Here is a 26,105-nt window from a genome sequence, read left to right as displayed (position 1 = left end):
TTAGGAGGAGCATAAAAATAAATGCTGGCTTCACTAATGCAGTGTTTACATGTGGATTATCCAAACTAACTCGTGTAACTGAGTGGCGTCCTATCTTTCTGAATTTTAAAATTCAACAGTTTGCTACCCTAGCCTGCAGGCCAGGGTAGCAAACTGCACACTTACTACCACATGTGAACACTGCATTAGTGGAGCCAGCATTTATTTTTATGCTCCTCCTAAGAATGAACTGCAAGTCAGTCTGTATTGTATAGACACGTGCATAGTAGGCCTATGCAATTCATTACAATATGGTTTTCTAGCTTCCTGGGCAGATAAATGTTTGGAAAAAAAAAAGATTACTTCCAAAACAGTTTTAATGTTTTATATATATATCCCACTGTAGTGATTAAATAATTGCGCAATTTTTTTGTGACCAATGTTCCTGCAATCCAGGCCCTGACAATTTGTTAGTTGCCTTATGTTGCTTTGAAAACTCTCATATTAAAGTGGGGATTGTCAGGCCTGTTTGAAAGCTGTCACATATTGGTAATTGACATGCAACTTAATATGAATCCCTGGTATACTTGCCTGTTTGTCATGTAGTTGCTTCAGAGACAAAGATGTCTCCAAGCACATGTTCAAAGTTTTTTATGTAAGTATAGTGCATGTTGTTCTAATATAACACATTTACTTTACTTACTCAGGGCTTTATCAAAGACTTTGAAATCATACAAAGGTTTGGACATGCTCATCTGTCCATGGGCCGGGGAAGTGAGCAATTTACCCATGATGCCTCCTGTCCCTCGTCCTGTCCCTCGTCCTCGGCGTTGAGGACTGAACACTGTGAAACTGAGAAGTAACCCAACTGGTTTAAATTACTTTATTGACCTTAAAAATGGATAAACGTAAAAAACACAGTACGAACTATCTTTTCAGGTGTGGTCAAGGGCTGCAGAACAATATTATTACTCTGAGACGACCTTACATTATTTTATCTCACAAACCTGAATATGCCACAACAACTTTCCATGTGTCAGCCAACAGGAATCTATTTGTAGTAAAAATAACAATAAATGACAAGCTCTTCTGTTAATAGTTTGGATTTCAATACCATGCGATGATATATTCATTAGCCTTTGTACTGTGTGATATGTATTGGTGCAAACACATGCAGAATGTTACTGGGGTGTGAAGAATTGCAAAATGTTCAGGATAGGGTAAAAAAAAAAATAAAAAAATAAAAAAGACATTTTTAACACCATTTAAAATCAGATGGGATTACAAGTTCTGTAGAAAACATAGCAGCTGTTTTGGAGTTGTTACTTTATACTGAGTTCTAAAAATGGGAACATCTGCACAGCACATTACTTCTGAATAAAGTACATCTCTTCGCTCCAATATTTCTACAGTCAAAAGGCAGTTTTAAAAGACATATATTAACTCTTAATTGCGATTTTCTAGATGTCATTTTTCTGCTGGTTGATGCATCAGTTAAACCATAAAACAGGAAGATGCCCAGTATATAAAGGATGAGTACAAAATATCTCCAGTAACCAGCTGGCAGGCAAACAGTGGTGTTGCCCTAAAGTTTCCCTCCATCGTCAGAGAGCACAGTTGAAATGGAGCGACATTTCAGGAGTAATAGTGGCTACTGGAGTGTAGGCTTTCACAACACCATCGTTTAAAAAAGAGAAAAAGAGAAAAACAAGAAAACTGTAAAATACTTTTGGCTCATCTTCAAATGTAACACTACAAAGGAGATCCAGGAGCATTCGTGGGGTTTGGTGAAACAAGTCTGTGTGCGAGCGGAGAGGGTTGGCACAGAGTTTCATTCACAGCAGGACTCGGTCACATGGTGTTACGGCCTCACGCGTTCGACTCCTCGTCTGTTACGCTGGGGTTTGGAGAATTTGAGATCTCTTTGAAGAATTCGTCATCTTTCAGCATGCTCTGGTAACAGTAATGCAGTAGAGGGGAAAAAATATTAATTTCACAACCAACCAACAGTGTGTGATACAATTACGACAGAGACAGCACCGTACGAGTCCTGGTCACTTCTTAATGCCCGTCACATTAAATAATCTCACCGTCAGGTTTTGGATGCCTTCAGAGAAAGCTCCAATCTGTCTCACAGTTCCCTCCGAGTCGTCCATCTGTAAAAAGAGAAGCAGTGTTTCAATCCCATAAATTAATTTACAGTAGAATTTAGTGAGGCTGTGTAAACCTTGATTTAACCGGGTAGTTCTACTGAGTAAAAATCTCTTTTTTTACCTTTGACAAGGTAAAACAATGTAAATAAACTAAAATCCGATCAAAATCGCATTAAAATTAGTGCTGTCTTCTGTAAATGTGGGGCAGACGGGGATGGCCTGTGACAAAGGCAGATATATGATGCATAATGCAATGCATAATTGTTAGTGCTTTAAATCATTCAATGGGCCCTATGAAGATCAGGTTCTCCTTGCTTACCTGTTCTAGCCTGTCAAGGTCATCCTCGTAGATCTGGAGCTCCACTCCAAAGCCTTTCTGGAAGCTGCGTCCCTTTGGCATCTCCACATCCATGGGACACACATACTCCTCACTGTCTTCCTGCTTTTTCTTCCTCAGACTGCCGAAGCTGCCAAATGTCAGTTTCCTTGGCTGGTAAGTATGGAGAGAAAGGTGACAAAGGAAAATTTATTTTCATACACCTACCTAGATAAGCACAGAGCCATGCATGCGTCCATACTGTAAGGCAGGTACAAGCACTACTATGATTAACCAGAGTCTATCCTACCTTGACCTTGGCAGTGGCAGTGAGCAGGTTGTAGTCAGGGTTTTCGAGACACTCCTGTTTGTTCTGCTGGGCCTCTGAACCAACCAGCAGGTTGAAGTGAGTGGCGAGGTGACGGCGCAGCAGAGTCTTGTTGGGGGGGATGTTCAGCAGCAAGGCCATGGTCTCCACGTTGAACCGCGGCTCCAGAACCTGAGGACAGGGGAGAGGTATAGCTTAATGATACTTTTAGGGTAATCATAAGTTTCTCAGGAAGACCGCACATCTGACCCCCTCACCATCAGGCCTCCATGCACGCCGCTGCCTCTCAGGTTGGGGGCGTATTCTGCGAGGTCCGCAGAGCGCAGCCACTCCATCACCCTGTGGTTGGTCCACTGGGAGATCTCTGCTGGCGAAATGTTGTTCTACGGTCACAGCACAAGGAAGGAGTTTGCATAAACTGAACAAGTTAGCAATGAAAATGATGCTTACACACAGTTGCATACTGTAAAATGAAAGAATGAGCGTCCTTGAGTATAATGTTCAGTCCTTTTATGGGAAAAAAAGCTATGACTGGTGAACCCTCTCAACTCTTTTCTCTTCTTAGGTGATTGTTCAGTGAACCCACCTCGTCAGACGGTCTGCGGCGCAAGCAGTTGGGTTCGTAGTTGTTGAGTCGGAGCACCTGAATAGCTCTCTTGATACTGAGGTGATGCAGGACGCTGCCCACCTTCAGAGAGAGCAGGTCATCCTGAGAGACAAAGTAAAACATAGCCGACTTAGAATTCAAACAATAAAAGCAAAAATCAGTTGAAACTGCTAAAAACTACTGAATAAGACATAACTACCACTCATTTTTTCTGGTAAAAAATTAAGGCTCTGTAGCATAGAAGCCATTGTAAAATAAATTAGTTTGAATAGAGCCAGAGGCAGTGATGTAGCTTCAGTATTATCACAGATATTATGGGTGCGACTAGGACATCTCCAGTGGTACTAATCATACTCCTCATGCAGCCTAATGCGAGATGGCACTGGAATCGTCAGCCCCACTTCTCCGCGGGGCCTGGGGAGTCAGTGCATGTCTCTCGCCAACACTCACCACTGTCATGTAGTGCAGCATTCGACCATCAACCCTCCCCTCATCAAACTGGGTCTTATACTGAGGCAGACCAATGTCATCGAGCCATCCTGAGAGAGGAGGAGAGAAAGGAAGGGGAGAGAACAGAGTGTCACATGAGGGAAGTCAGCCTGACAGTCAAATCTAAATTCATCTATGTAAAACTCATCCAGAAAAACAAATTACAAGTCTTCTATCTGTATTTCAACCAGAAGAGCAATAGCCCACTGATAACTTGATTCGTCTCTTGGACTGGCAGCTGATACTCACTAGTCACCCAGTTGTAGTCCAGCTTGCCCTTATTGTCCTCCTCCTCTGAGCCCAGGGCCTGCAGGGCGAGCTGCAGCTTCTTTCTGTGCAGCGGGTGCTTGATGCCCAGCTCCTAAACACACACAAGGAGACAAGTGAAGATTATACACAGCATCCCTGGGGCTCTACACAGACATAGTTAGCCTGACAACAAGGATTATTTCCATCCATTTCACAGACCAACCGTCTGATTCAGCAGCAGAGTGCAAAAAGTCAGAGCACAGCACGAGTCAAAGTGCTGGCTATGACAAAAATACAAAAGCGACTGTGAATACATGTAGTTATTTATGGGATGTGAAGAAAGGAATTGGTCGGTGTAGAAATGATTCAATAGTCTCTTATAGGATACTCTGCATGACTGCTGTCCTTCCTAGACTTGTTAAGGCTTCTTATAAAGGATGCTTCCTCTCACCCTCTCCAGGTCTTGTTGGGAGGCCTGTAGCAGCGTCTGTCCAGAGGAGATCCACACCCGAGCCATGTTCAGATACAGACCTAGACCCTGCTCCTGCAGCCAGTCACACACCTGATCCTTTGACCAACGTGCAAATGGAGCATCCAAGTCACTAAAGAAAAAGAAATGAGAACAGAGAAGGAGACAGAAGCAGTCAGATGAAGAAAAAGAAGGATAAGCATGCATGATCACAACCTTTCAAAAGCTGTATGGGTAGCTGTACCCTTGCAGCAATATATTTAGATAACAAATACATACTTGCAGCCATTTTGAATTGTAAAACCATTTTAGTTATGTCTTCATTTTCCTAACACAAACTGCCATGTCAACAATCCCTGCATTGTCTCTCTGAATTTCAGTGTACGTCACAGAGAGTCAAATGAGGGAGACCACATCCTGATTCTCATTAGCCAAGGTGAATGCACACACTTACTTGTTGCCGTGTTGGAGATCACGGGACCAGCCCAGCCTGGGGCCTGCTGTGGCTCGCACTCCGCCCCTCTTGAACTCACCCTCTGATAGGTTGTCATCCAGGTTAAATGTGGTGGACTGACTTCTTTTTAGCCTTAAAAGAAGAAAGACACATTCAAGTTTATAAAGTAAAATCTCCACAAAAACATATCAATATTGCCTAGTCACCAAGAACACTCCACATTTTTCATATTGCTAGCCAAGTCAAAGTCTTACATGCTCACAGCAAACATTTCTGTCCACTGTCCATTACAGCAAAGGTATTCAGCATCTTTTACATAGTGTTTTCTTACTTATTTAACCAGGCAAGTGTTCCTTATTTTACAATGACCAACGTCCTTAGAACAAATTCTACCAAATGTCAGTGGTACTCACTTCCCAAACAGTTTCTTAATTCCTTTGGATTTTTTCTTGCCCTCTGGGGTAGTGGGGAGTGTCTGGGTGCTGTCGCTGTTCGATGACCTCTGAGGCAACCCGGCCAGATCCAGATGGTCAGTGCCCTGTCGCTCCGTTTCAGCTGCACAAACAAACACCCACAGAGCATCATCAGAATCAGCAGCGTCAGTGTCTGAGACATGCACTGATCGGCAGAGACGGGGCCGCAACTGTGATCCACAAACACTCAGACAGGCACATGACAACTCCCAGACAGAGTGAGAGGTCATGGGGACGGGCATCAACGGCAATACCCTGCCTGGTAGGCATGCATCGGAGAAGGCTGTTGACTGACTAGCAATACATTCAAAAGGGTTGGTTGTGAATTAAACATTTAGTTCATTTGATAAAAAGCAAGCTTATTCTAAGTTGTTTGTCCTCCCATTAAATATGGGAGAATCCAAAATATTAACTGCAGACAGACAAACATGAAAGAAGCTTTTTAGAGAGCGGCCTCCTTCATGATCAAAAAGAGCAGCAAATGTATAGCTGATAATGAAGATCTGGATACAGATTGGTGTTTTAGGAAAGCTTTGACAGAAAAAAAAAAAAAAAAGAGTATTAAAAAAACATGCAGGCGCACACACACGCACAAAAAAATAAGCATACAAAACACGCTGTTGTGTATGTTTATTCACGGCTGTATGTCGGACTGAAAACAGCGCTAATTAAAAGCCATTTGACTTGGAACAATGGCTAGTGTCATGGGTGTGGTTGAGGTACTGCAGCTACTGAAACATTGTATACTAAAATGATGTCAGCTGAATGAGTGAGTTTGGAAAAGAGGAGGATCCTTTTTTCTTCCAGAGAACTACTGCAACCCTACAGTGACCTGTGGTCTATACTGTACCTAGCATAGGCGCACTCGCACTCCGGCTGCGGTCTTCATGTGTTACAAAGCACACACGCGACACGGCCCGACACAAAAAGAACAAGACAGAGGGCAAAGATTATGAAAGGAGCAACAACAGGGACAGGGGATTAGAGAGGTGGAACAAACACAGACACACGCGTATATAGTGCACACATAAAAAAGCACATACATACATACACAGACGAAAGGCATACAACACTACAGACACAGGCTTCCATAATTAAATGGGGACCACAGTTTGTGTGGGCTGCAAATTACGGTCTTGGTGCACATATTCCATGGGTGTGGCTTGGGAACATAAAAAGCTGTCCATGATGGCAGAAAAGCCTCCAAGACAGTGAAAAGTAAGGAAAAAACTTACACTCTCTAGGAAACTGCATCATCACCAATAAAATGCACAACAACTGGTCAAATGTCAGACAAAATAATGCCAAATGCAGAATGTGAGACACTGAGTTAAGAGAAAATAAGTGCTGGATTGTCCTTGCAAAGTCTTCAAAGACATCCAGCCATTAAAACATGATGGCTTCCTCTTACCAAGGTTAGGGGTGCTGGCTGTCCGCTTGCCCCCACGGATCTTGAAGAAGCCCCTTCCGAAAGAAGAACGAGCCTTTCTTGAGCCAAAGCTCTCATCCTCTGTGGTGGCAGGCAGGGTGGCAGAGGGACACATGGGAGGCTTGTCGCTGATCTTACTGATCTCCTCACTTGGCTTATTCTGAGAGAACAGAAAACATGACTCATATATAGCAGTTAGAAAATACTGCACTGTAAGTTCTGGTAAAGTATATATAGTAAGCTATAACTAAGATTAGGGGACAGTTTGCTTTTAGAATTAACCTTTTTTCACTTGAGGAAACAGAGTTACAGATGTACAGTATGCCGCACAGTTAAAGGCCAATCATTCTACAAGGCTGTAACCACGTAAGACACTACCTTCAGAATAATTACATGTTTCAGACTTCTAAGACAGAGGAGCCAAATATAAATAGAAAGGACAACACTTAAAGAGCAGTTTTGACAAAGCTAAAGGACTGCTTGCATTTATTACTTTTTCTGAGAGGTACTGGTATGCGTTATCGGGTTATTGGTGAAGCTCAATAAAAGATAAGCATGTTTCCCCTACAAATAAACACATTTGTCCCCTAAAAAGGACAATATTTACCTTTTCACTATTGCTGCCATCCAGGTGGTCCTGGCTGCCGGACCTGGTGGCATCTTGGGTGCTGAAATGACAAAGACCATAACAACGCCCACTTCAACCATGGCAGTGCACTTAAGTTAATCAGCCTCAGTCTCAAGTAGTCTTGAGAAGCTGCAGTCTGGTGCTACAGGATATGAACCGCTGCTTCACACATTCATACTGTACTCACTCTTGTGTGTAACTTATAGGGGGCTCCTGGGACACTTCCTCACACTCTGTATGACTGTGGGGAATGGACAAGACAGGTGTTGGCTAACAGACAAGCTGGGAGCTGCACTCTATACATACAGTAGGAGATGAGCAATCCTCTGCCATAAGTCTAATTGCTAAATTAATTAAACCATTTGATTTGTAGAGCATTGTGCCTAATACAGATACAAAGATGCCATTCTATTCAACCTGAATAGAATGCTGCAGTGTGACAGGAAAAGATGGAAGAGACAGAGAAAATGTAAAAAAAACCAAACAAACAAAGAAGAGCCTGGTTTGAACACGCAGCAAAACGCCATAAGTACATGGCACTTGCCCGAGTCAGCTGAGCATCTAGGACACCCTATATCCAGAGAATTTTATCTATCGGGCGGATATTGGCCTTTTATTGGATATTGGCTGGTCAGTGTTGTCCAATACATTGGAGGTTCCTCCCTGACCACAGCTACATAAAAACAGTCTGTAGAACCTGCAATAATATTTTCTTTTCTTTGCCCATTTTATGTATTAATTTAATTGTAGTATTAATGCAGAGTCAGAGTCAGTTTCCTCCACCATTAAATAGGTGGAATGGATCGCCCGGTCTTAAGGAGCTGCTAACCCCAAAAGAATGTCAGAAATATTCTGGTTTCAATAGAGAGTTTTAGTGTTACATGGTCTAAATGCTGTTTCAGAGGCTTTTCCACCCTGCCACCATTGACAAGACTAAAATTCTGGGGGAAACGGTGACTAATTGTAATTTTTGGGCATGAAAAAAGGTCAAATTTAAAGTTAGTATTCAATAGCTGTATTGGCCTTCAAAAACCCCTTTCAACTGAACCTTACAATGAACTCTAAATTGCAATAAATCAATGCTGGCGAGAAAGGATAAAGTCCTGTACATATTTCACCTTTCTATATGTGTTGGGCCCAACTCCGATACTCTTTCTGGATCAGAAGATGACTGAGCAGAAGGGCTGGGTGAGGGAAAAGGTACTTCACTCAGTCCACTGAGGCTGTCCAGCTAAGCATGGATCAGAATGACAAACAAGACAGACAAAAATAGACAGAAAATACATTAGTAACAACTCCAAATGTTGGAAATCATGTGTTGTCCACAGTGTACATAACTGAATTTTCTCCGAGGGGCTTGAGTACACAGCAGTCCAAATCTGCACACATGCACAGAGAACTGACATGAGATGTTATTAGATTAATTGGACGGCGAGCCCTTCAACACCTATTTCAAAAGTGTGAAATGTACGTAAGCTATGAATGTTTTAAATGAGATCTGAAGGTGCTTGAGGCATAAAAGCAAAAAATCAACAGTAAAACATAATTTACACATTTTATCCAATAATCTTGACCGATAAGCTAGAGACAAGACCGCCAACACTAATTTGTGATGTCACCAATACAACACTTTCTGAAGCATCATGCATTTTTACGTATAATGTTCTTCACACATTGGAATTGCCTGAGGCATTATGTTTAATACCTCTGATTTGTTATATACTTATTTATATTTATTTTTCCTTGCTGTATCCTATTAATATTTGCTACTGCAACAATCCCCCACAGGGATCATTAAGGTTTGATCTAGCTTATGATCTCCAGATGCAAGGAATTCTGACTCCATGTCATACTGTGCTGCACAAACCTCATCTGGGCTTTTCCCTTTCAATTGTTCAACATCCGCAACCCCATGTCTTTCAAAGTCCATAGCCATAAGAGGGATGGAGATGGAACCGTCACTCTGACTCTCGTCATTCTCATTATCTTTGGATTTCTCTGGAATGGAAAATGAACAAATTCAACCACAGAACAGTTGTTGTAGGAAAGATATAATTTAAGCTTTTGCTTACTATTGCTGACTTAATAATTCTCTTATATTACAGTATTACTCATCTGTCATGACAGAAGACGTATCTAACCTCTCTTCCCTTGCACTGACATCACCATGTCCTGAACTTTCTTATACCGCAGCAGCGACTGCTTCAGTTCGTCAATCTTACGATCCTGTAGAGGAAGAGACAACAAAAAACATAGTAAGGTTCCTTGGCAGTAGGCAGTTGCAGCACTGAGTGTGATACAAAGTGGATAAAGCAGATAAGCACAACTTGTCTAATTTACCTTCTCTTCATTGGCTGCCATCAATGATTCAACTGCCTTTTTCATTCTCTGCACTTCCACATCTAGTGAAGAAAGAAAAGCATTACAGACAAACAGTGTTGTCCACAGTGTGAACTGTGAGAAATGTGGGGACTCCTGATGGATAGTAAGCCTGAACACACAGGGTACAATTGGAAGATTTAATACATATTAGAGATTGATGTTTACCATATAGGCAGCAACTACAATTACTGACAGCAACTTCACTGTCACATATTTTTTTTGTGTGAAGAATCCTTCAAATTGATCAATCTTATCCTTGTGTGAGCAGGTGTTTACACTTGATGTGACATTTCACTTTGGTAGGCCATTTTCACTTTTCAGAACACACGCTTTGCTAGAAGGTTGTGAGCAGTCAACCTCCAACATTAGCCGTCTTGGGGATCTGCAGTCACCACCGGCATCCAAGCTTTTTTCCCTCAGGCTTATTCCTCAATTACAATGATTGCAAACAGGGAAAATTACTTGCTTTAAAGTGTGATCTGGGACACAAAATGAAAAAACATGGATCTAATTTTTTTAATTGTTCAAAGATGTGTAAGATACACGACTTCAATTCATTTTCAAAGTTAACCTAAGATAGTAGTGTTGATTATGCGTCCCCAGAGTGGCCAATTCAAGTTGATTATTTGCAGACTCCTGTTTAAATATGTGCACTGAATGAAAAATGTAAGCGTTCCACCCAAGTGAAAGATCACCCATGGGAGAGGGCACAGATAAGATGACAGCTCTCACAACAAATATTCTGTCACACAACACTGAATATGAGGACGACATTGCGGGTTAGCATGACACACGCTGGTTGTTGGTGTGAGGAGAGAACGTTTAGAGGAGGGTGAGGAAAGGGTGAGGAGAGATGTTCAGGAGTACAAGAGGTGATTATTGTTGGAGGACGTGAGGCAGGAGGATGGGTGCACAGCCTGAACGGTTGACAGGGATGAGCAAGATGGTCTATGACAAACAATACCATTCATTCCTCATTTCTGTTGAAAACACAAAGCAATCATTCCTAGTTGCTGTTCCAGGTTGGACACAAAAAAACACACACTGATAGGGGCTTTTGGTTGACCTTGCATTTGTTAAATTCAGACTCCTTAAAGTTGCCTGACAGTGACACAGTTTGACAGAGATGTCTCGCCTCCACAGACAGTCAGGTATTAGCACTCCAACAGGTTATGATGGACAAGCAAGGTTCAGATGGCTCATGCCCATACATGCAAACAGGGGTTGAAATGATCAAGTGCAATAATAAACACAAGCATAAACCCCCCTTACGTTTCTCTTTCAGCCTCTTTCTAAGAGTTTCATCTGGATGAGAGACTAAACAGGACAAAGAATTATGAAACGAAAACTGGTTGCAGTTTCTGAAGATTGTCAACAGTCTGACTTGTATTAGGACTAACTGCTTTGGTAATTACACATAGATATTAGCACTCAATCTTGTAATTTAATGTTGAGTAAAACAATGATTCATCAAAGTTTAAACAACATGCATGTGCTAAGGCACATCATGCAAAGTGGATGTGACCCGCTGGCCGTCCCACCTCTCTCTATGGGGTCCATGCTGCTTGACACGACGGCTTTGAAGCCCGCCTCATCCTGCAGTCTCCTCATCTCTCCGTCTCTGCCCTCCAGCTGCCTCCTCAGCGTGGCCAGCTCCTCCTGTCCCAACACAGGACAACAGTCAGGAACTTCACTTCACACACACAGGCGCTACCTCCCCCGTCCCAACTCACCACTACAAACAAACCACAACACAAAGATTCACAGATGCTGACGTGGCAGACGGGTAGGCAGGCCACACCTGTACCGAAGGGGATGTGTGTGTGAGGTGGGTGGTGTGCGCTGATGTCAGGGAGGGTTGGTGCATCAGCAAGTACGGGAGCCATTATACAATACACAGTAACATGTTTAAGGGACCAGGATGGGATCAGGCGTGGAGATGGCCAAATTATATTGTAAAACGAATTAAAGAAAGCTGATTGGGAAAAAAAGAAGTAATCCATGGGAAAAGTGTAAAGAGGAGGGAGAAAGAAAGATACAGCAAAACATAATGAACTCTTGCCAAAAGAGGACGAAAAAAGCCCAAAATTAAAGCATACCTGTGGTTTGAGAAATGTGAGTGTATGCTTAAACTGGTGCCTTGCAGATGTAGCCTAAAGGAAGTGGTATTTCTAAGTACACTTGATTTTTGCTTTTTACTGTACCCCACAGTATAGTAAAATAAGTGATTTTATTGTTTGCAAAAAAGTGACATCATTTAGCCTGTATGGGTAACCATTTCTTTTTAAAAATAAAAAACATAACAGGAGCCAAGGGGAGAGGCCAAAAACCAAAATCATAAGGCAAGCACAGCAGTAACCCTGAGAGAAGCCAACCTTCATAGCCTGGAGTTTGTGCTCCTTCCTCTGTTTCTCATACTGCATCTGGCCCATTTTGATTTTCAGGCTAGAAAGCTTGGCCATGAGCGACTAGCAGTAGAGAGGTAAACCAAGGAAGAGAGAGAAAATAAGAGATGTAACAAGTGAAAGATAAAACGAGAGGACAAGAAAGTGGGACACCCAAGACTCAAGTTATTTATAAAGCACATTTAAAAACAGCCATCGCTGATCAAACAGACTCAAAAGCTAACGAATAGAAATGGATTTTGAGAGTTTTGAATGAGTCAATGGAGGGGGCGGACCTGATGGGGCAGGCTGTTCCACAGTCTAGGGGCAGCAACTGCAAAATCATACGGCAAGCACAGCAGTAATCCTTAAAGGATAAGGCTGGTGTTTTTTTAATGCATGGTTTACCGTCAACAAATCCTATGAAAATTACAAAATCAACAATGCGTTTGCTCTACTCCCGTTACTTTCTGACTTCCCACGTACCATTTTTAGCCGTCAACCCGGAAGTCATTGGCTCCAATTGTAAGCTAAAAACCTTGAAATACAGCTCACAAAGACATAGTTTTAATTTTAAAAATCGCTGTTACCATGAAAAGTCAGACTACTGTAGTTATTACCAAATCAAATTCAAATGGGAACAAATTCTTCATTACGCCGGGGACTGCTAAGAAACTACTTTCCTGAGATCGCAAATGTGTTTACAGTTGGCTTATTAAGTTGTTTGAGGAAAAAGACGGCTGGCCCGGTGCATTGTGATGATGAAATATGCTGCCCAGAGCAACGACATGGCTCTTTGACGTGTTTTTAATCATTTTTTTAATACAATGGAGGTCTATGGCTGCTGGGACATGGCTGCATTGGGCACCGGCTACATGGATGAGACTTGTTATTTTCATAGGATTTGTTGACGGTAAGCAATGCATTAAAAAACACCAGCCTTATCCTTTAAAGCTTCAACCTTCATTCAACAGCCCCATTTCCAATCAGCTAGGGGTCAAATGGGGACATAGAAGATCGCAGACATAAGCTGGGGGCAACTCATTCAGAGCCTTAAAAACAACCAACAGGAATTTAAAATCAATTCTGATTCGTACTGGGAGCCAGTGAAGAGATTTGGTGTCTCTTCCTGGGGCCTGTTAGCAGCCTGGCGGCAGGCGGGACATGGTAGACTGAATAATGCAGGTGTATGTACTGTACAAGGAGTTACAGTAATCCGGGCAGTTGGAAGACATGAATGACTTTCTTCAGATCTTGGAACGAGAGAAACGATTTGATTTTGGAGATGGTTCTGAGCTGAAAAAGCTGCCGTTCACTACTTAATGGCTGAATCAAAGATCACAGCAAGATTTTTGGCACAGGGTTAAGTGCTCAAGTTGTTTGTAATAATTCTGATGGAATCAGAGGGCCCAAATATAAAATGACTTCAGATTTGCTCTCATTTAAATAGAGAAAGTTTTGGGCCATCCAACATTTAATGTCATCAAGACTGAGATTATTTAAACTGCACTGAGTCAGAGTAAGAGATGATAGTCTTGAATCATTTTGTAATTAAAACACTGGAAAAGGTGCAAACCTTCTCCTTTTAAAACCATGGTGATTTTCACATACTACACTTGTGGGTGCACAAACTCTTGTGGGCTTCTCTGTGACAACTCACCTTTGTAGACTTAAGTTTCTTTTCATACTGTAGTCTTTCACTCTCCATATCTGTCAGTCTGTACCGCAGTTCATTAATTTCAAGAATCAGGTCCTGAAAGAAGACAGACTGCATATCACAGAGTGCCAGTGGAATAGTAGAGCAACACCTTTAGTCATTTAATTCCAGTAAGCTACTGAAATATACAGATAAATAAGAAACTATTTTGGACCTATATTTTGACTTTATATTGAGATTACATTCCATCAGTTCAGTAAGTCATATCATTCAAGAATTTGATTACCTATATATAATTGATATAGTATAAACAATCTAGACAGTAAAACACATTAAAAAGAGCTATGACTTAGGAGTGCTCTGATACTCTGAAGGACTGCTTTCCTTAGAGAGTAGAATTCCCAAAGCAGCTGCAGAGATAAAATGAGAGGAAGCTGCCTGTGGAAAGGAGGGGATTTATGGGCTGCGAAGCGGAACATGGACAGCAGCCTGTTGTTCCAGTGGACTGGAAGAGACGGCCGCGCTACTACAACAATAACATGACGTGTTTGAAAGCTTTCCAAGTATTCTGTGCGGTTCATCTGGGCCCACAAATCTCCCCGACTCCAGTAAACAAGCGATTGACATCTCTTTCTGCTTTTTGTTTGACCAGAGGGCAGTGAGTTAAAGCGAGAACTCCCAGTTTGTTATGGATATGAATGAACAACTGTGGCGCACAAAGTGCAATAGGTTTGTTTTTGATTATACAAACAGTGCAGTCACATGTCCACTGGCTAATTCAGTGGATGCTGACATTTTTTGAGGCTTTTCTTACCCAACACACAGCTGCTTTGAAACACATGATGACACAAGAAATCCCTCTCCCACACAGGTGTTAGGCCACATGAATGAGAGATTGTTTGGTTTGTGTGTGTGCGTGTGTGTGTGTGTGCATTTAAGACAGGCAGAGAGTATTAGCCCACATATTAGTATTAGCCCACATACCTCACTGTCCCTAAACCTGTCATCAAAGTCCAGTCTGTCCTTCTCCATGGTATTCAGCTTCAGCTTCAGGTTGGACACTTCAGACATCAGGTCCAGCTTCTGGGTCTCGAGTGCTGTTCTGCACAGAAGCTCCTGCAATGATAAATAAGACAGTTACCAAAATGTTTGTGTGTGTTAGGGGTGTAACAACAATCTGTTTGGAATTGGGGAGACCAGGCCAGATATGCAAAATAAAAATGTACTGATTCAAGCATACAGGACCAGGTGAAAGTTGGGGTGGGGGCATATCATTTGACTGCAGAAACCAGATTCAACAGTCTCAAATAGTTTTTTTTTTCCATGCCACACTCTCTCCCCCCTCCCTTTGAGAATGTGGCTGAAGCCTATGCTGCATTCAAGTGGGAATAATCGCCAAAATAACTCGACAGCTCAAAACGACGAGTTTGAATTTATGAACACTTCCAAGTCGCCTCATTTTATTCTATCAATGCAATCTGTTACAAATCTGTCATAATCTGTCTAATTTACAGAAACAATGTCTCTTCTACAGTGGTTCTATTTGCATGCTTTAGATTATAAGGATTTATTAGCTCTGTCCTTTGTTTTTTGACACTGCAATTGCAGCGGTAGGAGTGCATGAGGAGGAGGGACTCTGTTTTCTCTGCTGTTCTGGCACGTCTATGCACTCCATTGCACATAGGCGCGGACAAGGTGTTAAATATGTAAAGGTTAATTAACATGTTGGTTTTGATCGGCTGTCACCCGGGCTACAGCTGAGGATAACACAGTGGTAATGTGGCTCCGTCACGGTATTCACAGCTGTAGTAAATTTGTGAATTAGGTAAAATTACCGGGTTGCAGATTTTGCTGCTATTCTGTTACCACAAAGTTTTATGAATGAGCCCCTAACATTGAAATCTAACTGGATAATATGGGTTACCATATGATTTTTTTGTTTGTTACCACGTCTAAACCAAAGTCAAAATAAGGACACCATAACAAGTAAATACTGCATTGCTCTTCATGGCACTAAATCAAATGGTATTGAATCAGATCAAATGAAAAATGAATGCAAAGAGATGGCATATACTGTAATATCTGAAGTAGTACATAAACTAAACCATGTACAGATTCCAGTACGGGGTAGCTCTTGGTCTGGGGTACAAACAACAGTTTGTCCTGGGATCCATTACATACAGACCACACACATACCTGCTGCAGCATCTCCTCAGTGGCATTGAGCTTCTCCCTGTGCTCATCCAAGCACACGTCCAGGTCCCTGATCTTCTCTCCCTGAGCCTCCACCTGGTCTGTCAGGACACTCACCTGTATGGGACCAAAAAGTCACTGCTTTAATAAAAAAAGATCATAAATTTTTATTTTTATCTAATGTACATGTACGTGACGGATTTGAGTCTGTTATAAGACATTAGGATCACTGGATGTTTGCAGAATTAGGCTACCTGAAGCACGAGAGACTCCTTATCACCCTCTAGTCGGGAAAGCCTTTCCTGGTAGTGGTCACCCCCTCCCAGAGAGATGTGCCCATTGGACTGCAGGGACAGAGGAAAATATGGATTAGACAAAGAAGCATCAAAAGAACAGTTTTTAGACCCTTTCAATGAAGTTACAAAACACTGGGAAGAGATGTGGCATGAATGAGTATCATCACCAAAGGAGGCATGTTTCACTCAACAATGACTTCTGCTGATCTCCAGAAACCCCGGGCAGGATGTTGAATGGTTCGATGCCTAATAATGATCTCACATGAAAGGCTTCACATGACAGTGAGACTGACTAAACTGCTTTATTCTCCACCAGCAAAACCTTACATGGGAAGGAGGCCCGCTTTCAGAGTGCTGTGCACAGAGTGAGTTACGGCATTACACAAAAACTCTGGCATTTGTCTGGCATACAGCCCATCGCTCTCCCAGACACCATGCTGGTTCCCAAGACATCAGTGTGTTTGTCGTAGCGCATTGGCTGTGGCATTGATAACACCCGCATTTCAGCTCTCATTCCCAGGAAACTTAGCAGAAGAGGACAGTCATGTTTTTGCTTAGCAAACAAAACAGTCGTCTACTTGGATGCAGGAATGATTGGCAAAGCTCTTCTACATTCATAGAGTTTCAATCCAGCAAAGAATGAGCTAAAATGAGAAACAAACCAGATGTGCTAAAGCTGGTTTGCACTCAGCACATTCTCTCCAGTCGTCACTGAGAAACCTACTTCACAAGACCTTCCTGTCTGCTCATAAAACTTAAATGCAATCCAACATTGGGACAGTTTCTTTCTTCAGTAATACATCACGGGGTATAAGAGAACCTCAGAGCTGCAGACTGAAACAAACAGGACACATTGGCGAAAAATCTAACCCCAAGTCTTTAAAAAGAGCTAGACCTCATCAGCACATGCTGCTACACATGCAATTTGACTGGACGTTTCTGACAGGTGTGGTTGTTGTTATGACTAGGGGGATAAAATGTAAATTGTGTTACCAAAACAAGGAAAATCCTGTGTGGATCTCACTTCACATATAGATATTAAGTCCCCTAAATCACCAAGCAGCAACATAACTATTTATCACAATGTGCTGTATTTTAAAAGAGTCTAACTATGTAAATGATTCAATCAGTGATCTGCAGGGGAGAGTAGTGGACTTCGACAAACAAGAGCATCTGCTGAAAGGTGAGCTAGTCTCAACAAAGTGAAGAATGAACATACAATTTATAGAGAGACAGAAGGAACAAGGTGTGCATGAGCCTGTAAGCTTAGGCCAGGATATGCATTGTCTCAAGGACTGGTACATTGTGTGTACCAGTGTCAGACATAACCTGTCTCAGTGTTGTCTTGGTCCAAACTGAGATTAGCACTTATAGTCCTTTCTCAAGAAAGGGAATGCTGCCTTTTCTATAAACAAACAGTTCCCATGCATTTGCCACTTTAGAAGCTCTATGTGCTTGCCTTTCTGGATGATCCTGTTCAGATGCATTATAGTTCCAGGAGTATTACAGTTACAGTTGTTCCTCAACAACATGAGCCATATTTACACCTTGCATATCTAGACAAACCCAACAGTAATGTGACATTACTGGTAAGACTGATCTGCCCAGAGGCTGTAATATTATGATGAAGACAGATAAGGTAGAAATCCATGTGACTTTCATTTCATGCCGTATATTTCCACTGATTCCACACTAAACAATCAAAAAATAACATTAACCCAATAAATACACACAAATAAACACATTCTCTGATACCAATATGCATCCCCTATCCGTAATTGACGCTGAACTCTCCATACTACCGCCAGCTGCACTACCAGATCTGTTCAACGTCATCTGCACTGTGTTATCTTATTTGTTCATGTCCCATTATCTCACGCTACACATGTATGTGTCTCACCAGGTGTCCCTGGAGCCACTCCACCAGGCTGTCAGCGGTGGAGTCGGGGATCTGGCAGCGTAGCCCCTCCCTTTCCTCCGTGTCCATCACCTCCAGGACACTCCTAAGGTCTTCCAGGAGGTGCAGCGCCCGCAGGCTGCCCATGAACGGAGAGGTGGGCGACTGGCAGTCAAATAGGCCATTGGAGTAGTCCAGAGCCTTGGAGCCTGAGGGAGAGAAGGGAGACAGAGGGGGGAGGGAGGGGCCGGAAGAGTTAGAATCAAGACAAATGCATATAAGACACGTCACACACTTCAATTAGTCATCATTTCAACATCATTTCAGGTTTTACTTCCTAAAACTACTGCCTTTAATACTACTATTAGTCACACAGGGGAAAACACAGGGACACTTTGCAGCTCAGCCATGTGATGTAATTATGTTTGCATAGTGATTTATGTCCATATACAGACACAATTCAGTGTACCATACAATGTAAGCTAGAACCACTATTACCTATTGTTAATAATATTGTAGCTACTAAATGGCAAAGTAGCCATCACTATCAAGGATGGACAACCACTGACTAAAATGGATACTATCCCATCTCTTCCCCCATTGTTTGGAAACGACCATAAACATAAAGACGGTGGCTGCTGGTTTGATATTCGACCCTCCTGAGACACACCCAGGGTTCCTGAACTTCCTTTCAAGTTTTTTGAGTGTATGTTGACGTGTAAATACTCTGCACTGCGGGACAGGTAGTGATGTCAAACAAGGGGGTCCAACAGCTTTAAGACTGTGGTCCATTTATACACAAGACAAGTGAGTAATTCTACAAATGTAATAACGTCACAGCGCTTTCCATGAGATTCAGCTGGCAAACATGGCCACAAGCCACAGAGCCTGAATGAGGACAGAATAAATGCTAAAGCCTCTGCGACAAACATGGACCTCCGGACATCACGTGACATCTGATGACTAACTAAAATGTCAGGTCTATTAAAAACCGTTAGAAGAAACTAGAGTTACTCCAATGTTGTCAATGTTGACTCATAAAACAGAAGAGTGAGATTGCAGCGTCCTTGTTGCTTTATGCTTCAACACAATCTTCTCAACTCATACAATAGCTGAGCTTTATTAATAATCTTATGAACTACAAAGTGAAAAGACAACTCAGGACCAAGTATGATATGATTTGGCCTAAATACATGATCATCATCATCATTAGAAAAAATCAATGCATCGGTCCTTATATGCTATAAGTCAGGTTAAGATACAATGTTGACGCTCGAGGCTATAAGAGAACTTTACCTGCTATAATGCCATCCATCTGTTCAAGGGCAGCTGCCAACATGTCGCTGGCATCTGACATCATTTTGAGTCACTGATAAAACCTGGGAGGAGACAATAAACCATGTTAAAAAGAATTTAAAAAAATTGCAACTGAATTCTATTTTAGTAATTTTTAAAGCAGAAACATATTGTTAAAAGCAGATTGTCATGAAAAGCAGCAAAACAAATACGTTAAGAGAATCCCTACTATATAGAAATATAGAAACATTATGCAATAGTTGTTCCAAAATAGGAATTCAAGATAACAGCAATTGGCATGACCTGAATATAGGAATATGTGTATGTTGTGTATCTATGGTAGGAATGTGTGCAACCACAATGCAGTGATGTGCTAGGATTAAATGGGATGAAAACTGTGCATTTCTAGAAAGGTCATCATGGCAAGTCTGTGCCTCTTACTGCATTGACTAAACTGCAAAGTATGAGAAAACAAGGGAACAAACAAGAATTTACAATTAAAACATCCAAGATTGTTGTGACTTCCAACCTGGCAGCGTAGTATACTGATAATGAAAGTTTAGACTACTGAATAATGAATTACTGTGGTTGGTCTTTATTTCTGAGAAATGGATATCAGGAAAGTAAGGAGAGAACCAACACTTTACGCTTCCTTCTGGTGACACAGAATAGCTTGGCAAATTTAAATTCAGCAACAAAAATAGAGTGAAATCTTGAGAAATTACCCAGTACAGTAGTGTGCAGCTTTCTACACATAAATGAACAGCAATGTTGGTGTTAAGCCTGATATTACAATAGGGTTCCCACCAAGGAATTAGGCCGTTACTGCAATACATTCACAACAACCTTTTGTGCCTGAAAATGGACAATGCCTGGTCAAATCGCTTTACTTTTTTATGATGAGTTTGACTGTAAAGTAAACAGATACCTGCAGGCAATGCACAAGAAAAGCACCATAGCTAAGTGCTTTCATCATAACCAGGCAGCTGTGGCATCTTTTGCAATAGTCTGTGAATGCAGCTGAAAAACAATGTGATCAGAACAAAAACAATAAAATGAGCTAAAACGATAAATGAGCTGCTGCGTTGTTCTTAGACATTCTCACATTAAAATGTATGATCTTGAAGGACTTACTAAATATAGGCTAAACTTTTGGCTAAGACCCAACTCTGTACTGCTGCATTCTCTTGTGTATCTTGTCCAAATTTGATCAATGAACAGTAGGTTACATTTTAGAATATCAATTAGGGCCATTTACCTAAAATATTGGCACAATGAGCGAGCTGCCAATAGGACACTGGACACTCTGTTTAGAGTTGAGTGAAGATCCATTTTAGCGGCCCAACTTTGGACATCTGCCCAAACAGCACAGCGGTCCCTTTCTCTTAGAATCTTTAATCAAAAGGCTGTGTTGTATATTCATGCATGCACAAACATGCACGCACATGCACATGTCCACACACAGACACACACACACACACACACACACACACACACACCTTCCTTTAATCAGCTGGCTCACATCCTGGGAGTGCCCAACACTGGGACCCAGCACCATTTTCAAACTTTATGGAAACCACCCACAGACCCAACACTGTTATTTCAGCATTCCTGTGGTCAAATTTTCCATTATTTGGAAAATAGTCATGCATTAAAACATGAAGATTTTCACAACTCACAGTAGGGTGATAGACCAGCATGCCATCAGTCAATTCCATAGTAAACTGCAGAGTGGTTTCCAAACATAAAACCGGGTGAAAACGATCCTCTCAGGCTATTTAGGCTATTTGCTTCTTCAACAAGCAGTACACTTTTAAAAAGACACGGTAGTAAAATAGAATATAACTGCTACTTTCAAAAGGGCAGGAACTTACAGTACTCTGCTAGCTTTTTAAAAAAAATGTCTCAATGTTTAAGTTGGGGCAAGATTCACACAAATTGCTCAAATGAGTTAAAAACATGAAATTTGAATTACAGAGTTCCCAGTAACCTTCCAATTTATGTGAAAGGGAATTTTTGAAAATGCTCAAAATATCATGCCTATTGAAAAACTAAAAGTAGTGCAGCAGTATCAAAGGTCATCATATCAGACAGACATCCAAAATTAAACAGAAGTGCACAGAAACTAAGTACTCTGTATTTGCAAATGCACTAATGCAAGCTCATGTTCATAACTATTCTGTAAAAATAACCATAATTGGAACAGACTTGTCTTGGAGCCTGCGATGGTTACTTCTCCAACAGACTGACATTATTAAACTCAAGCACAATCTAAAGCCCAATCGGGAAAGATCTTAATTACTTCAACATCCCAGCTACATTTATCTCAGTGCTGTGGAGGATCCATTGGAAAATAGGCTGAGAAGGAAAACGAATAGGCTAATACAAGGCTACCAACTATGCTTCAACACCAGAAGCAACAGCAGACATCAATCCATTATAAAAAAAAACAGCATTCAACGATAACACAGTGTCTGGATCATGATGACTCAAGCCCCACAAGGCATCCCTTTCAAAAACCTGATTCAGCACATCCCTCAGACCAGCAAGTCAAACATGGCTAAGGTTAACACTTGGCATTCAGCAAACACTTCAAACACACAAGGTCCAGACCAGATGTGCTGCTCAGAAACCTGCTGTCCACTTGTCAATCGATGCAAAGCAAGTGTAGAAATCATGTCTGAACACTTCTAACTGTCCATAGGTCATTCTAGATCAAATGGTGACTGTGGCACTGCTGTGTAGCCAGGGTCCAGAAAGATCTCAGTACAAAGCACTCCTAATTACAGAGAAGTGCACTCCTGGAATGCCTCGTGGTATGTTAGCCATGTGTAAACATGGAGGGTAGTCCAGCTGAGAAAGGATGGCTTTGCCTGCGCTGTAGTAAACTTCAGTCATAAACAATTCTATTGAGCCTTCACTAAACAAAGACTGTGAACCAATGTGTGTTTTGATTGTTTGTTAGCTTAAAAGAACAACGAGGATAGCATCTGTACCTGCATTGGCCTTTATGTGTAGATTAGATCTGTGCAGCTTGCTATCAGAGGAGACATCTCAAAGATCCCAACAACCAAGCATCACACTCACAAAGTCTCACTGTCTCCCCTTCTATAAGCACCATTTACAACAACCATAAGACATACAGAGAGGGCTATTGTTCATGCTGGCAGGGTATTTCAATTGAGAAGCATGAGAAGAGACAGAGAGAAAAAAAGATTGCATGGCCACGCTACAGCACACATGGCATTTGCAACAACACCTGCCTGCATACTCTTTTCAGACCCACAGAGCCCCAAAACAAAACAATACCAAAAAAAATCTCATTCAGAAAGCAATCTTGCCCTTTAGAGAAAACAGCCATATAATTCAGAGAGACATGCAGAGAGTAATGAATACAGCGGGGAGAGTAGACCTCGCTAATGGCTTTTCAAATCCATCAGCTCTGGCCCCTTCGGGCAGGATGAACATCAGAACCCATCCTCACTGTAGAGAGCTGAAGTAGATCTGGTATAAAAACTCTTGTCCTCCCTCGCTCCCTGAATGACCGGTAGAAACTCTGCTCTGGCACACTAAGGGGAAAAAAAACAAACAAAAACAGAAGCCTCAGGGCCACTTGTCTCTGAAGAAAAGAAGTGTTTATGTCAGCCATGCAATTGGGCAGCCTCCAAGGAGGCTGGAGCCCATGTTGAGACGAGTTGCACTGGCAGTAAAAAGGCCCTGGCAGCGAGGAATTTCAACTCCGGGCATAAATCATACAGTAGTTTGCTCTACTGTCTTCTTCTTGTTTCTGTACAACATCAAAATAACTATAAATCAGCGAGAATTTCTATGAACATCAGGGGATAGATCCAAGTCTCGCCACATAATGACACTTTCCACATTTTGAGTCATCCGTGCCTTGACTCAAACTTTACCTTCACGCCCTACTTCCAAGAGTTTCCAAGAGAGAAAAGCTTAATTCTGGCTTTCATACCTCATCCTGTTTTACCTCACACAAGGAATGTTCTCTGAATGTACTGAAAACCTTGGAAAAGGCTGAATGGAAACAATATAATGACAACGCTATGCAAGTAACCTGTTATTTTGTGTGGAACAATAGAGAAACTGCTTGTCTTTACACCATAAATGCGACTCACACCTGGTGTCATTTTGGTGTGTAATATTAACTGTATGGACTCTGATGAGAGTTGGCTGCTTTATGGTAAGTGCCATACACAAGATGTTTAAAATAGGCATATTATTATGAGCACTATTTTCAAGGTCTCTGCTGTATTTTCATCCTGTGATAAGGTTAATGCTACGTTCTCCAGGTTTAAGGATGCATGGCATGTGCAGCGGTGCAGTTTGCCCGGCTACGTCACCCCTGATCCGCTGGGAGCAGACAGTCGCGGCATTCACCAGCCGCCTGCGGGGCGCTGCTCTGAAATAACCTGCAGCTATTTCCAACCTGGCGGAGCGGGCAGGATACATAATCACTAATTTTATACCACCCAATGACCAGGCCGAAATGCAAAGGAGACGTGGGTGCAAGGCAGAAGGAGCCTCTTCTCTGTCTATATATAGACTGGCTTAACGTAAAAATAAAAAAATCCACAAGGTATCTGTGTAATGGGTGATGCAACGTAAACACGCTGAACAAAGCAACTGAAACAAAAGATGGAAATGAAGTTTTTGACATACAGAGAGAGTCAATGTGATAAAATCTTGCAAGAATTCCTCCTGGCAGCACAGATGCAAAAGATCACAGCAGCAATCCATTAATGTTGGAAAGCAGCACACATTCTTTTCATATTACTCACGACTGCACTGCCATCTAACTTGGCTAAGAACTTTTTAATCTTTGACATTTTAGGCAAAAAGCAATGTAACACGGAATATTACATATGTTATAGAGGGTTAAGTTAAATGATATAAAACTCCTTATGGTTTACATATGCCATGCCATGGTTGAGTTGCTGTGTACAAGATTACACAGGCATCACTCTATATCCGTATAACATTAATAAAACCAGCTGAATGTTGCAAAAACAGTGCAAAAACTAGCCTAACGTATGAATTATTTCTTATATAAATTCAACTCTCATAGCTCTTGCTTGAATTTTCTTGCTAGAGCAAAGATAGGGACAAGCTCTGACATGATGAGCCCAAGGGGTTTCCCTAAACTTTGAATCATAATTAACATTTTGGGGAAAACCCCTGCCCAAATCACAAAAGAGGCAATATTACAATCAATAAGGGGGAAAAAATGATCTCAATTTCCCTGCAGGAGGTTTGACACAACACAATCTCATCAAGTCTCTAATACTGCAGTGGTACTGGTAATAGAAACACAAAACTAAAAGACTTAAGAGCCAATAGAGAGCAATGCAACTGTGTCATTACCTTAACAGCATCTGATATTTGGTTTAGTTTCATCTATATACAGTTACTCTCATCTATATAGGCTATTTATTCTATTGTTTTGGAAGGCAATTGTAAAGAGATACTAAACTGTCTTAGAGAGAGAAAGACAGGCACTACACCAGCTGATGCTCAAACTTCATAGCTGTTAAAGTTCAAGACATGAATTCTGGATATCTTCACTTTGGTTACAGTCTGGTTTATTTTATCTGGGATACCAACATATTCACTATCAAAGTCAAGCATGCCAGGCAATACCACTTGAAGGAACCATCAAACCAAATGAAGTGTAGTCTATGCAAAAAGACGTGGCCTCAGGCGTAAAATGGTGATTAGGATGTCTGGCAGAGACTAGGGATGTGGCAAAGTAAAATGCTGTAAACTAGACTGACTTTCCACGTTAAGGACCCTCATATGGATAGACTTTAGCAACCCATTTGATAAGATTTTGCCGTAAGGAACCCCACTCGAGGGGATTTTTGGTGTCAAACATGATTCACAACAACTGTCTACACTTTGGGTGGAGAGGTAACGGTGAATAGGGAACAGAACAGTCACCCACACATCCTTACTGTGCTAACGTCTAGCAAGTAAAATAACAGTGAAATTTAACTTCCTCATTTGCTGGGTTCCCCCGAAACCCCCGTTAAGATACCCTGGAGGTCCCCAGACCCCACCTTGGGAACCATTTCTCTAGACAGTTTATGACATAGTGGAAACAAATAAAAAGTAACTGGTTGGTTGCTGTTGGCTTACAGATGCACACCGTCGTAAATGACCGCATTATAACAACTCAGTGTGCCAACGGCCGTTTGCTTCGACTAACGTTACTCAAAGTTGTTCGGGAAAAAATAAAACAATCACTGCACGAAAAACTGACGCACTTACCGAAACTTTACTCGAATAGACTTTTTTTTCCAGTTACAACGTTGATTTTTTTCTTGACAAAAACTCCAAAGTGCCTTGCTTCTGAACTTGTTTTACGACGCCAGCCCACGACACGACCCCCGTCCACATCCCTACGCC

General features: G+C 41.7%; 1 protein-coding gene across 4 annotated transcripts; it reads right to left on the bottom strand.

The window, feature by feature from the left end:
- Nucleotides 1-848: 848 nt before the first annotated feature.
- Nucleotides 849-26,105, bottom strand: ppfibp1b (PPFIA binding protein 1b). 4 transcript variants are annotated; one of them, XM_071537695.1, is made up of 28 exons: nucleotides 25,968-26,105; nucleotides 19,680-19,762; nucleotides 18,387-18,592; nucleotides 16,445-16,534; nucleotides 16,194-16,307; nucleotides 14,982-15,113; nucleotides 14,001-14,093; nucleotides 11,498-11,615; nucleotides 11,229-11,273; nucleotides 9,915-9,976; nucleotides 9,716-9,800; nucleotides 9,442-9,572; nucleotides 8,693-8,805; nucleotides 7,762-7,815; nucleotides 7,554-7,614; nucleotides 6,929-7,106; nucleotides 6,368-6,400; nucleotides 5,458-5,599; nucleotides 5,045-5,176; nucleotides 4,573-4,723; nucleotides 4,122-4,233; nucleotides 3,834-3,922; nucleotides 3,363-3,485; nucleotides 3,034-3,159; nucleotides 2,759-2,947; nucleotides 2,452-2,622; nucleotides 2,070-2,135; nucleotides 849-1,932 (listed from the first exon to the last, which is right to left on the bottom strand). In XM_071537695.1, exons 2-28 carry the CDS (start codon nucleotides 19,741-19,743, stop codon nucleotides 1,849-1,851), a joined length of 2,964 nt encoding a protein of 987 aa, XP_071393796.1. In that variant the 5' UTR covers nucleotides 19,744-19,762; nucleotides 25,968-26,105; the 3' UTR covers nucleotides 849-1,848. The 4 variants fall into 4 exon arrangements, with proteins under 4 accessions (XP_071393796.1, XP_071393797.1, XP_071393798.1 ...); XM_071537696.1 differs by having other exon boundaries at nucleotides 11,229-11,261; XM_071537697.1 differs by lacking the exon at nucleotides 11,229-11,273.

The sequence above is a fragment of the Centroberyx affinis genome, unplaced genomic scaffold (genome assembly GCF_046629955.1).
Source record: "Centroberyx affinis isolate AG114_WGS23_722 - 3 ecotype Tasmania unplaced genomic scaffold, CSIRO-AGI_Caff_v1 ptg003110l_1, whole genome shotgun sequence".
NCBI classification, from domain to species: domain Eukaryota; kingdom Metazoa; phylum Chordata; class Actinopteri; order Beryciformes; family Berycidae; genus Centroberyx; species Centroberyx affinis.
The sequence above is the reverse complement of the archived record's forward strand: the minus strand, read 5'-3'. Positions and strand labels throughout refer to the sequence as shown.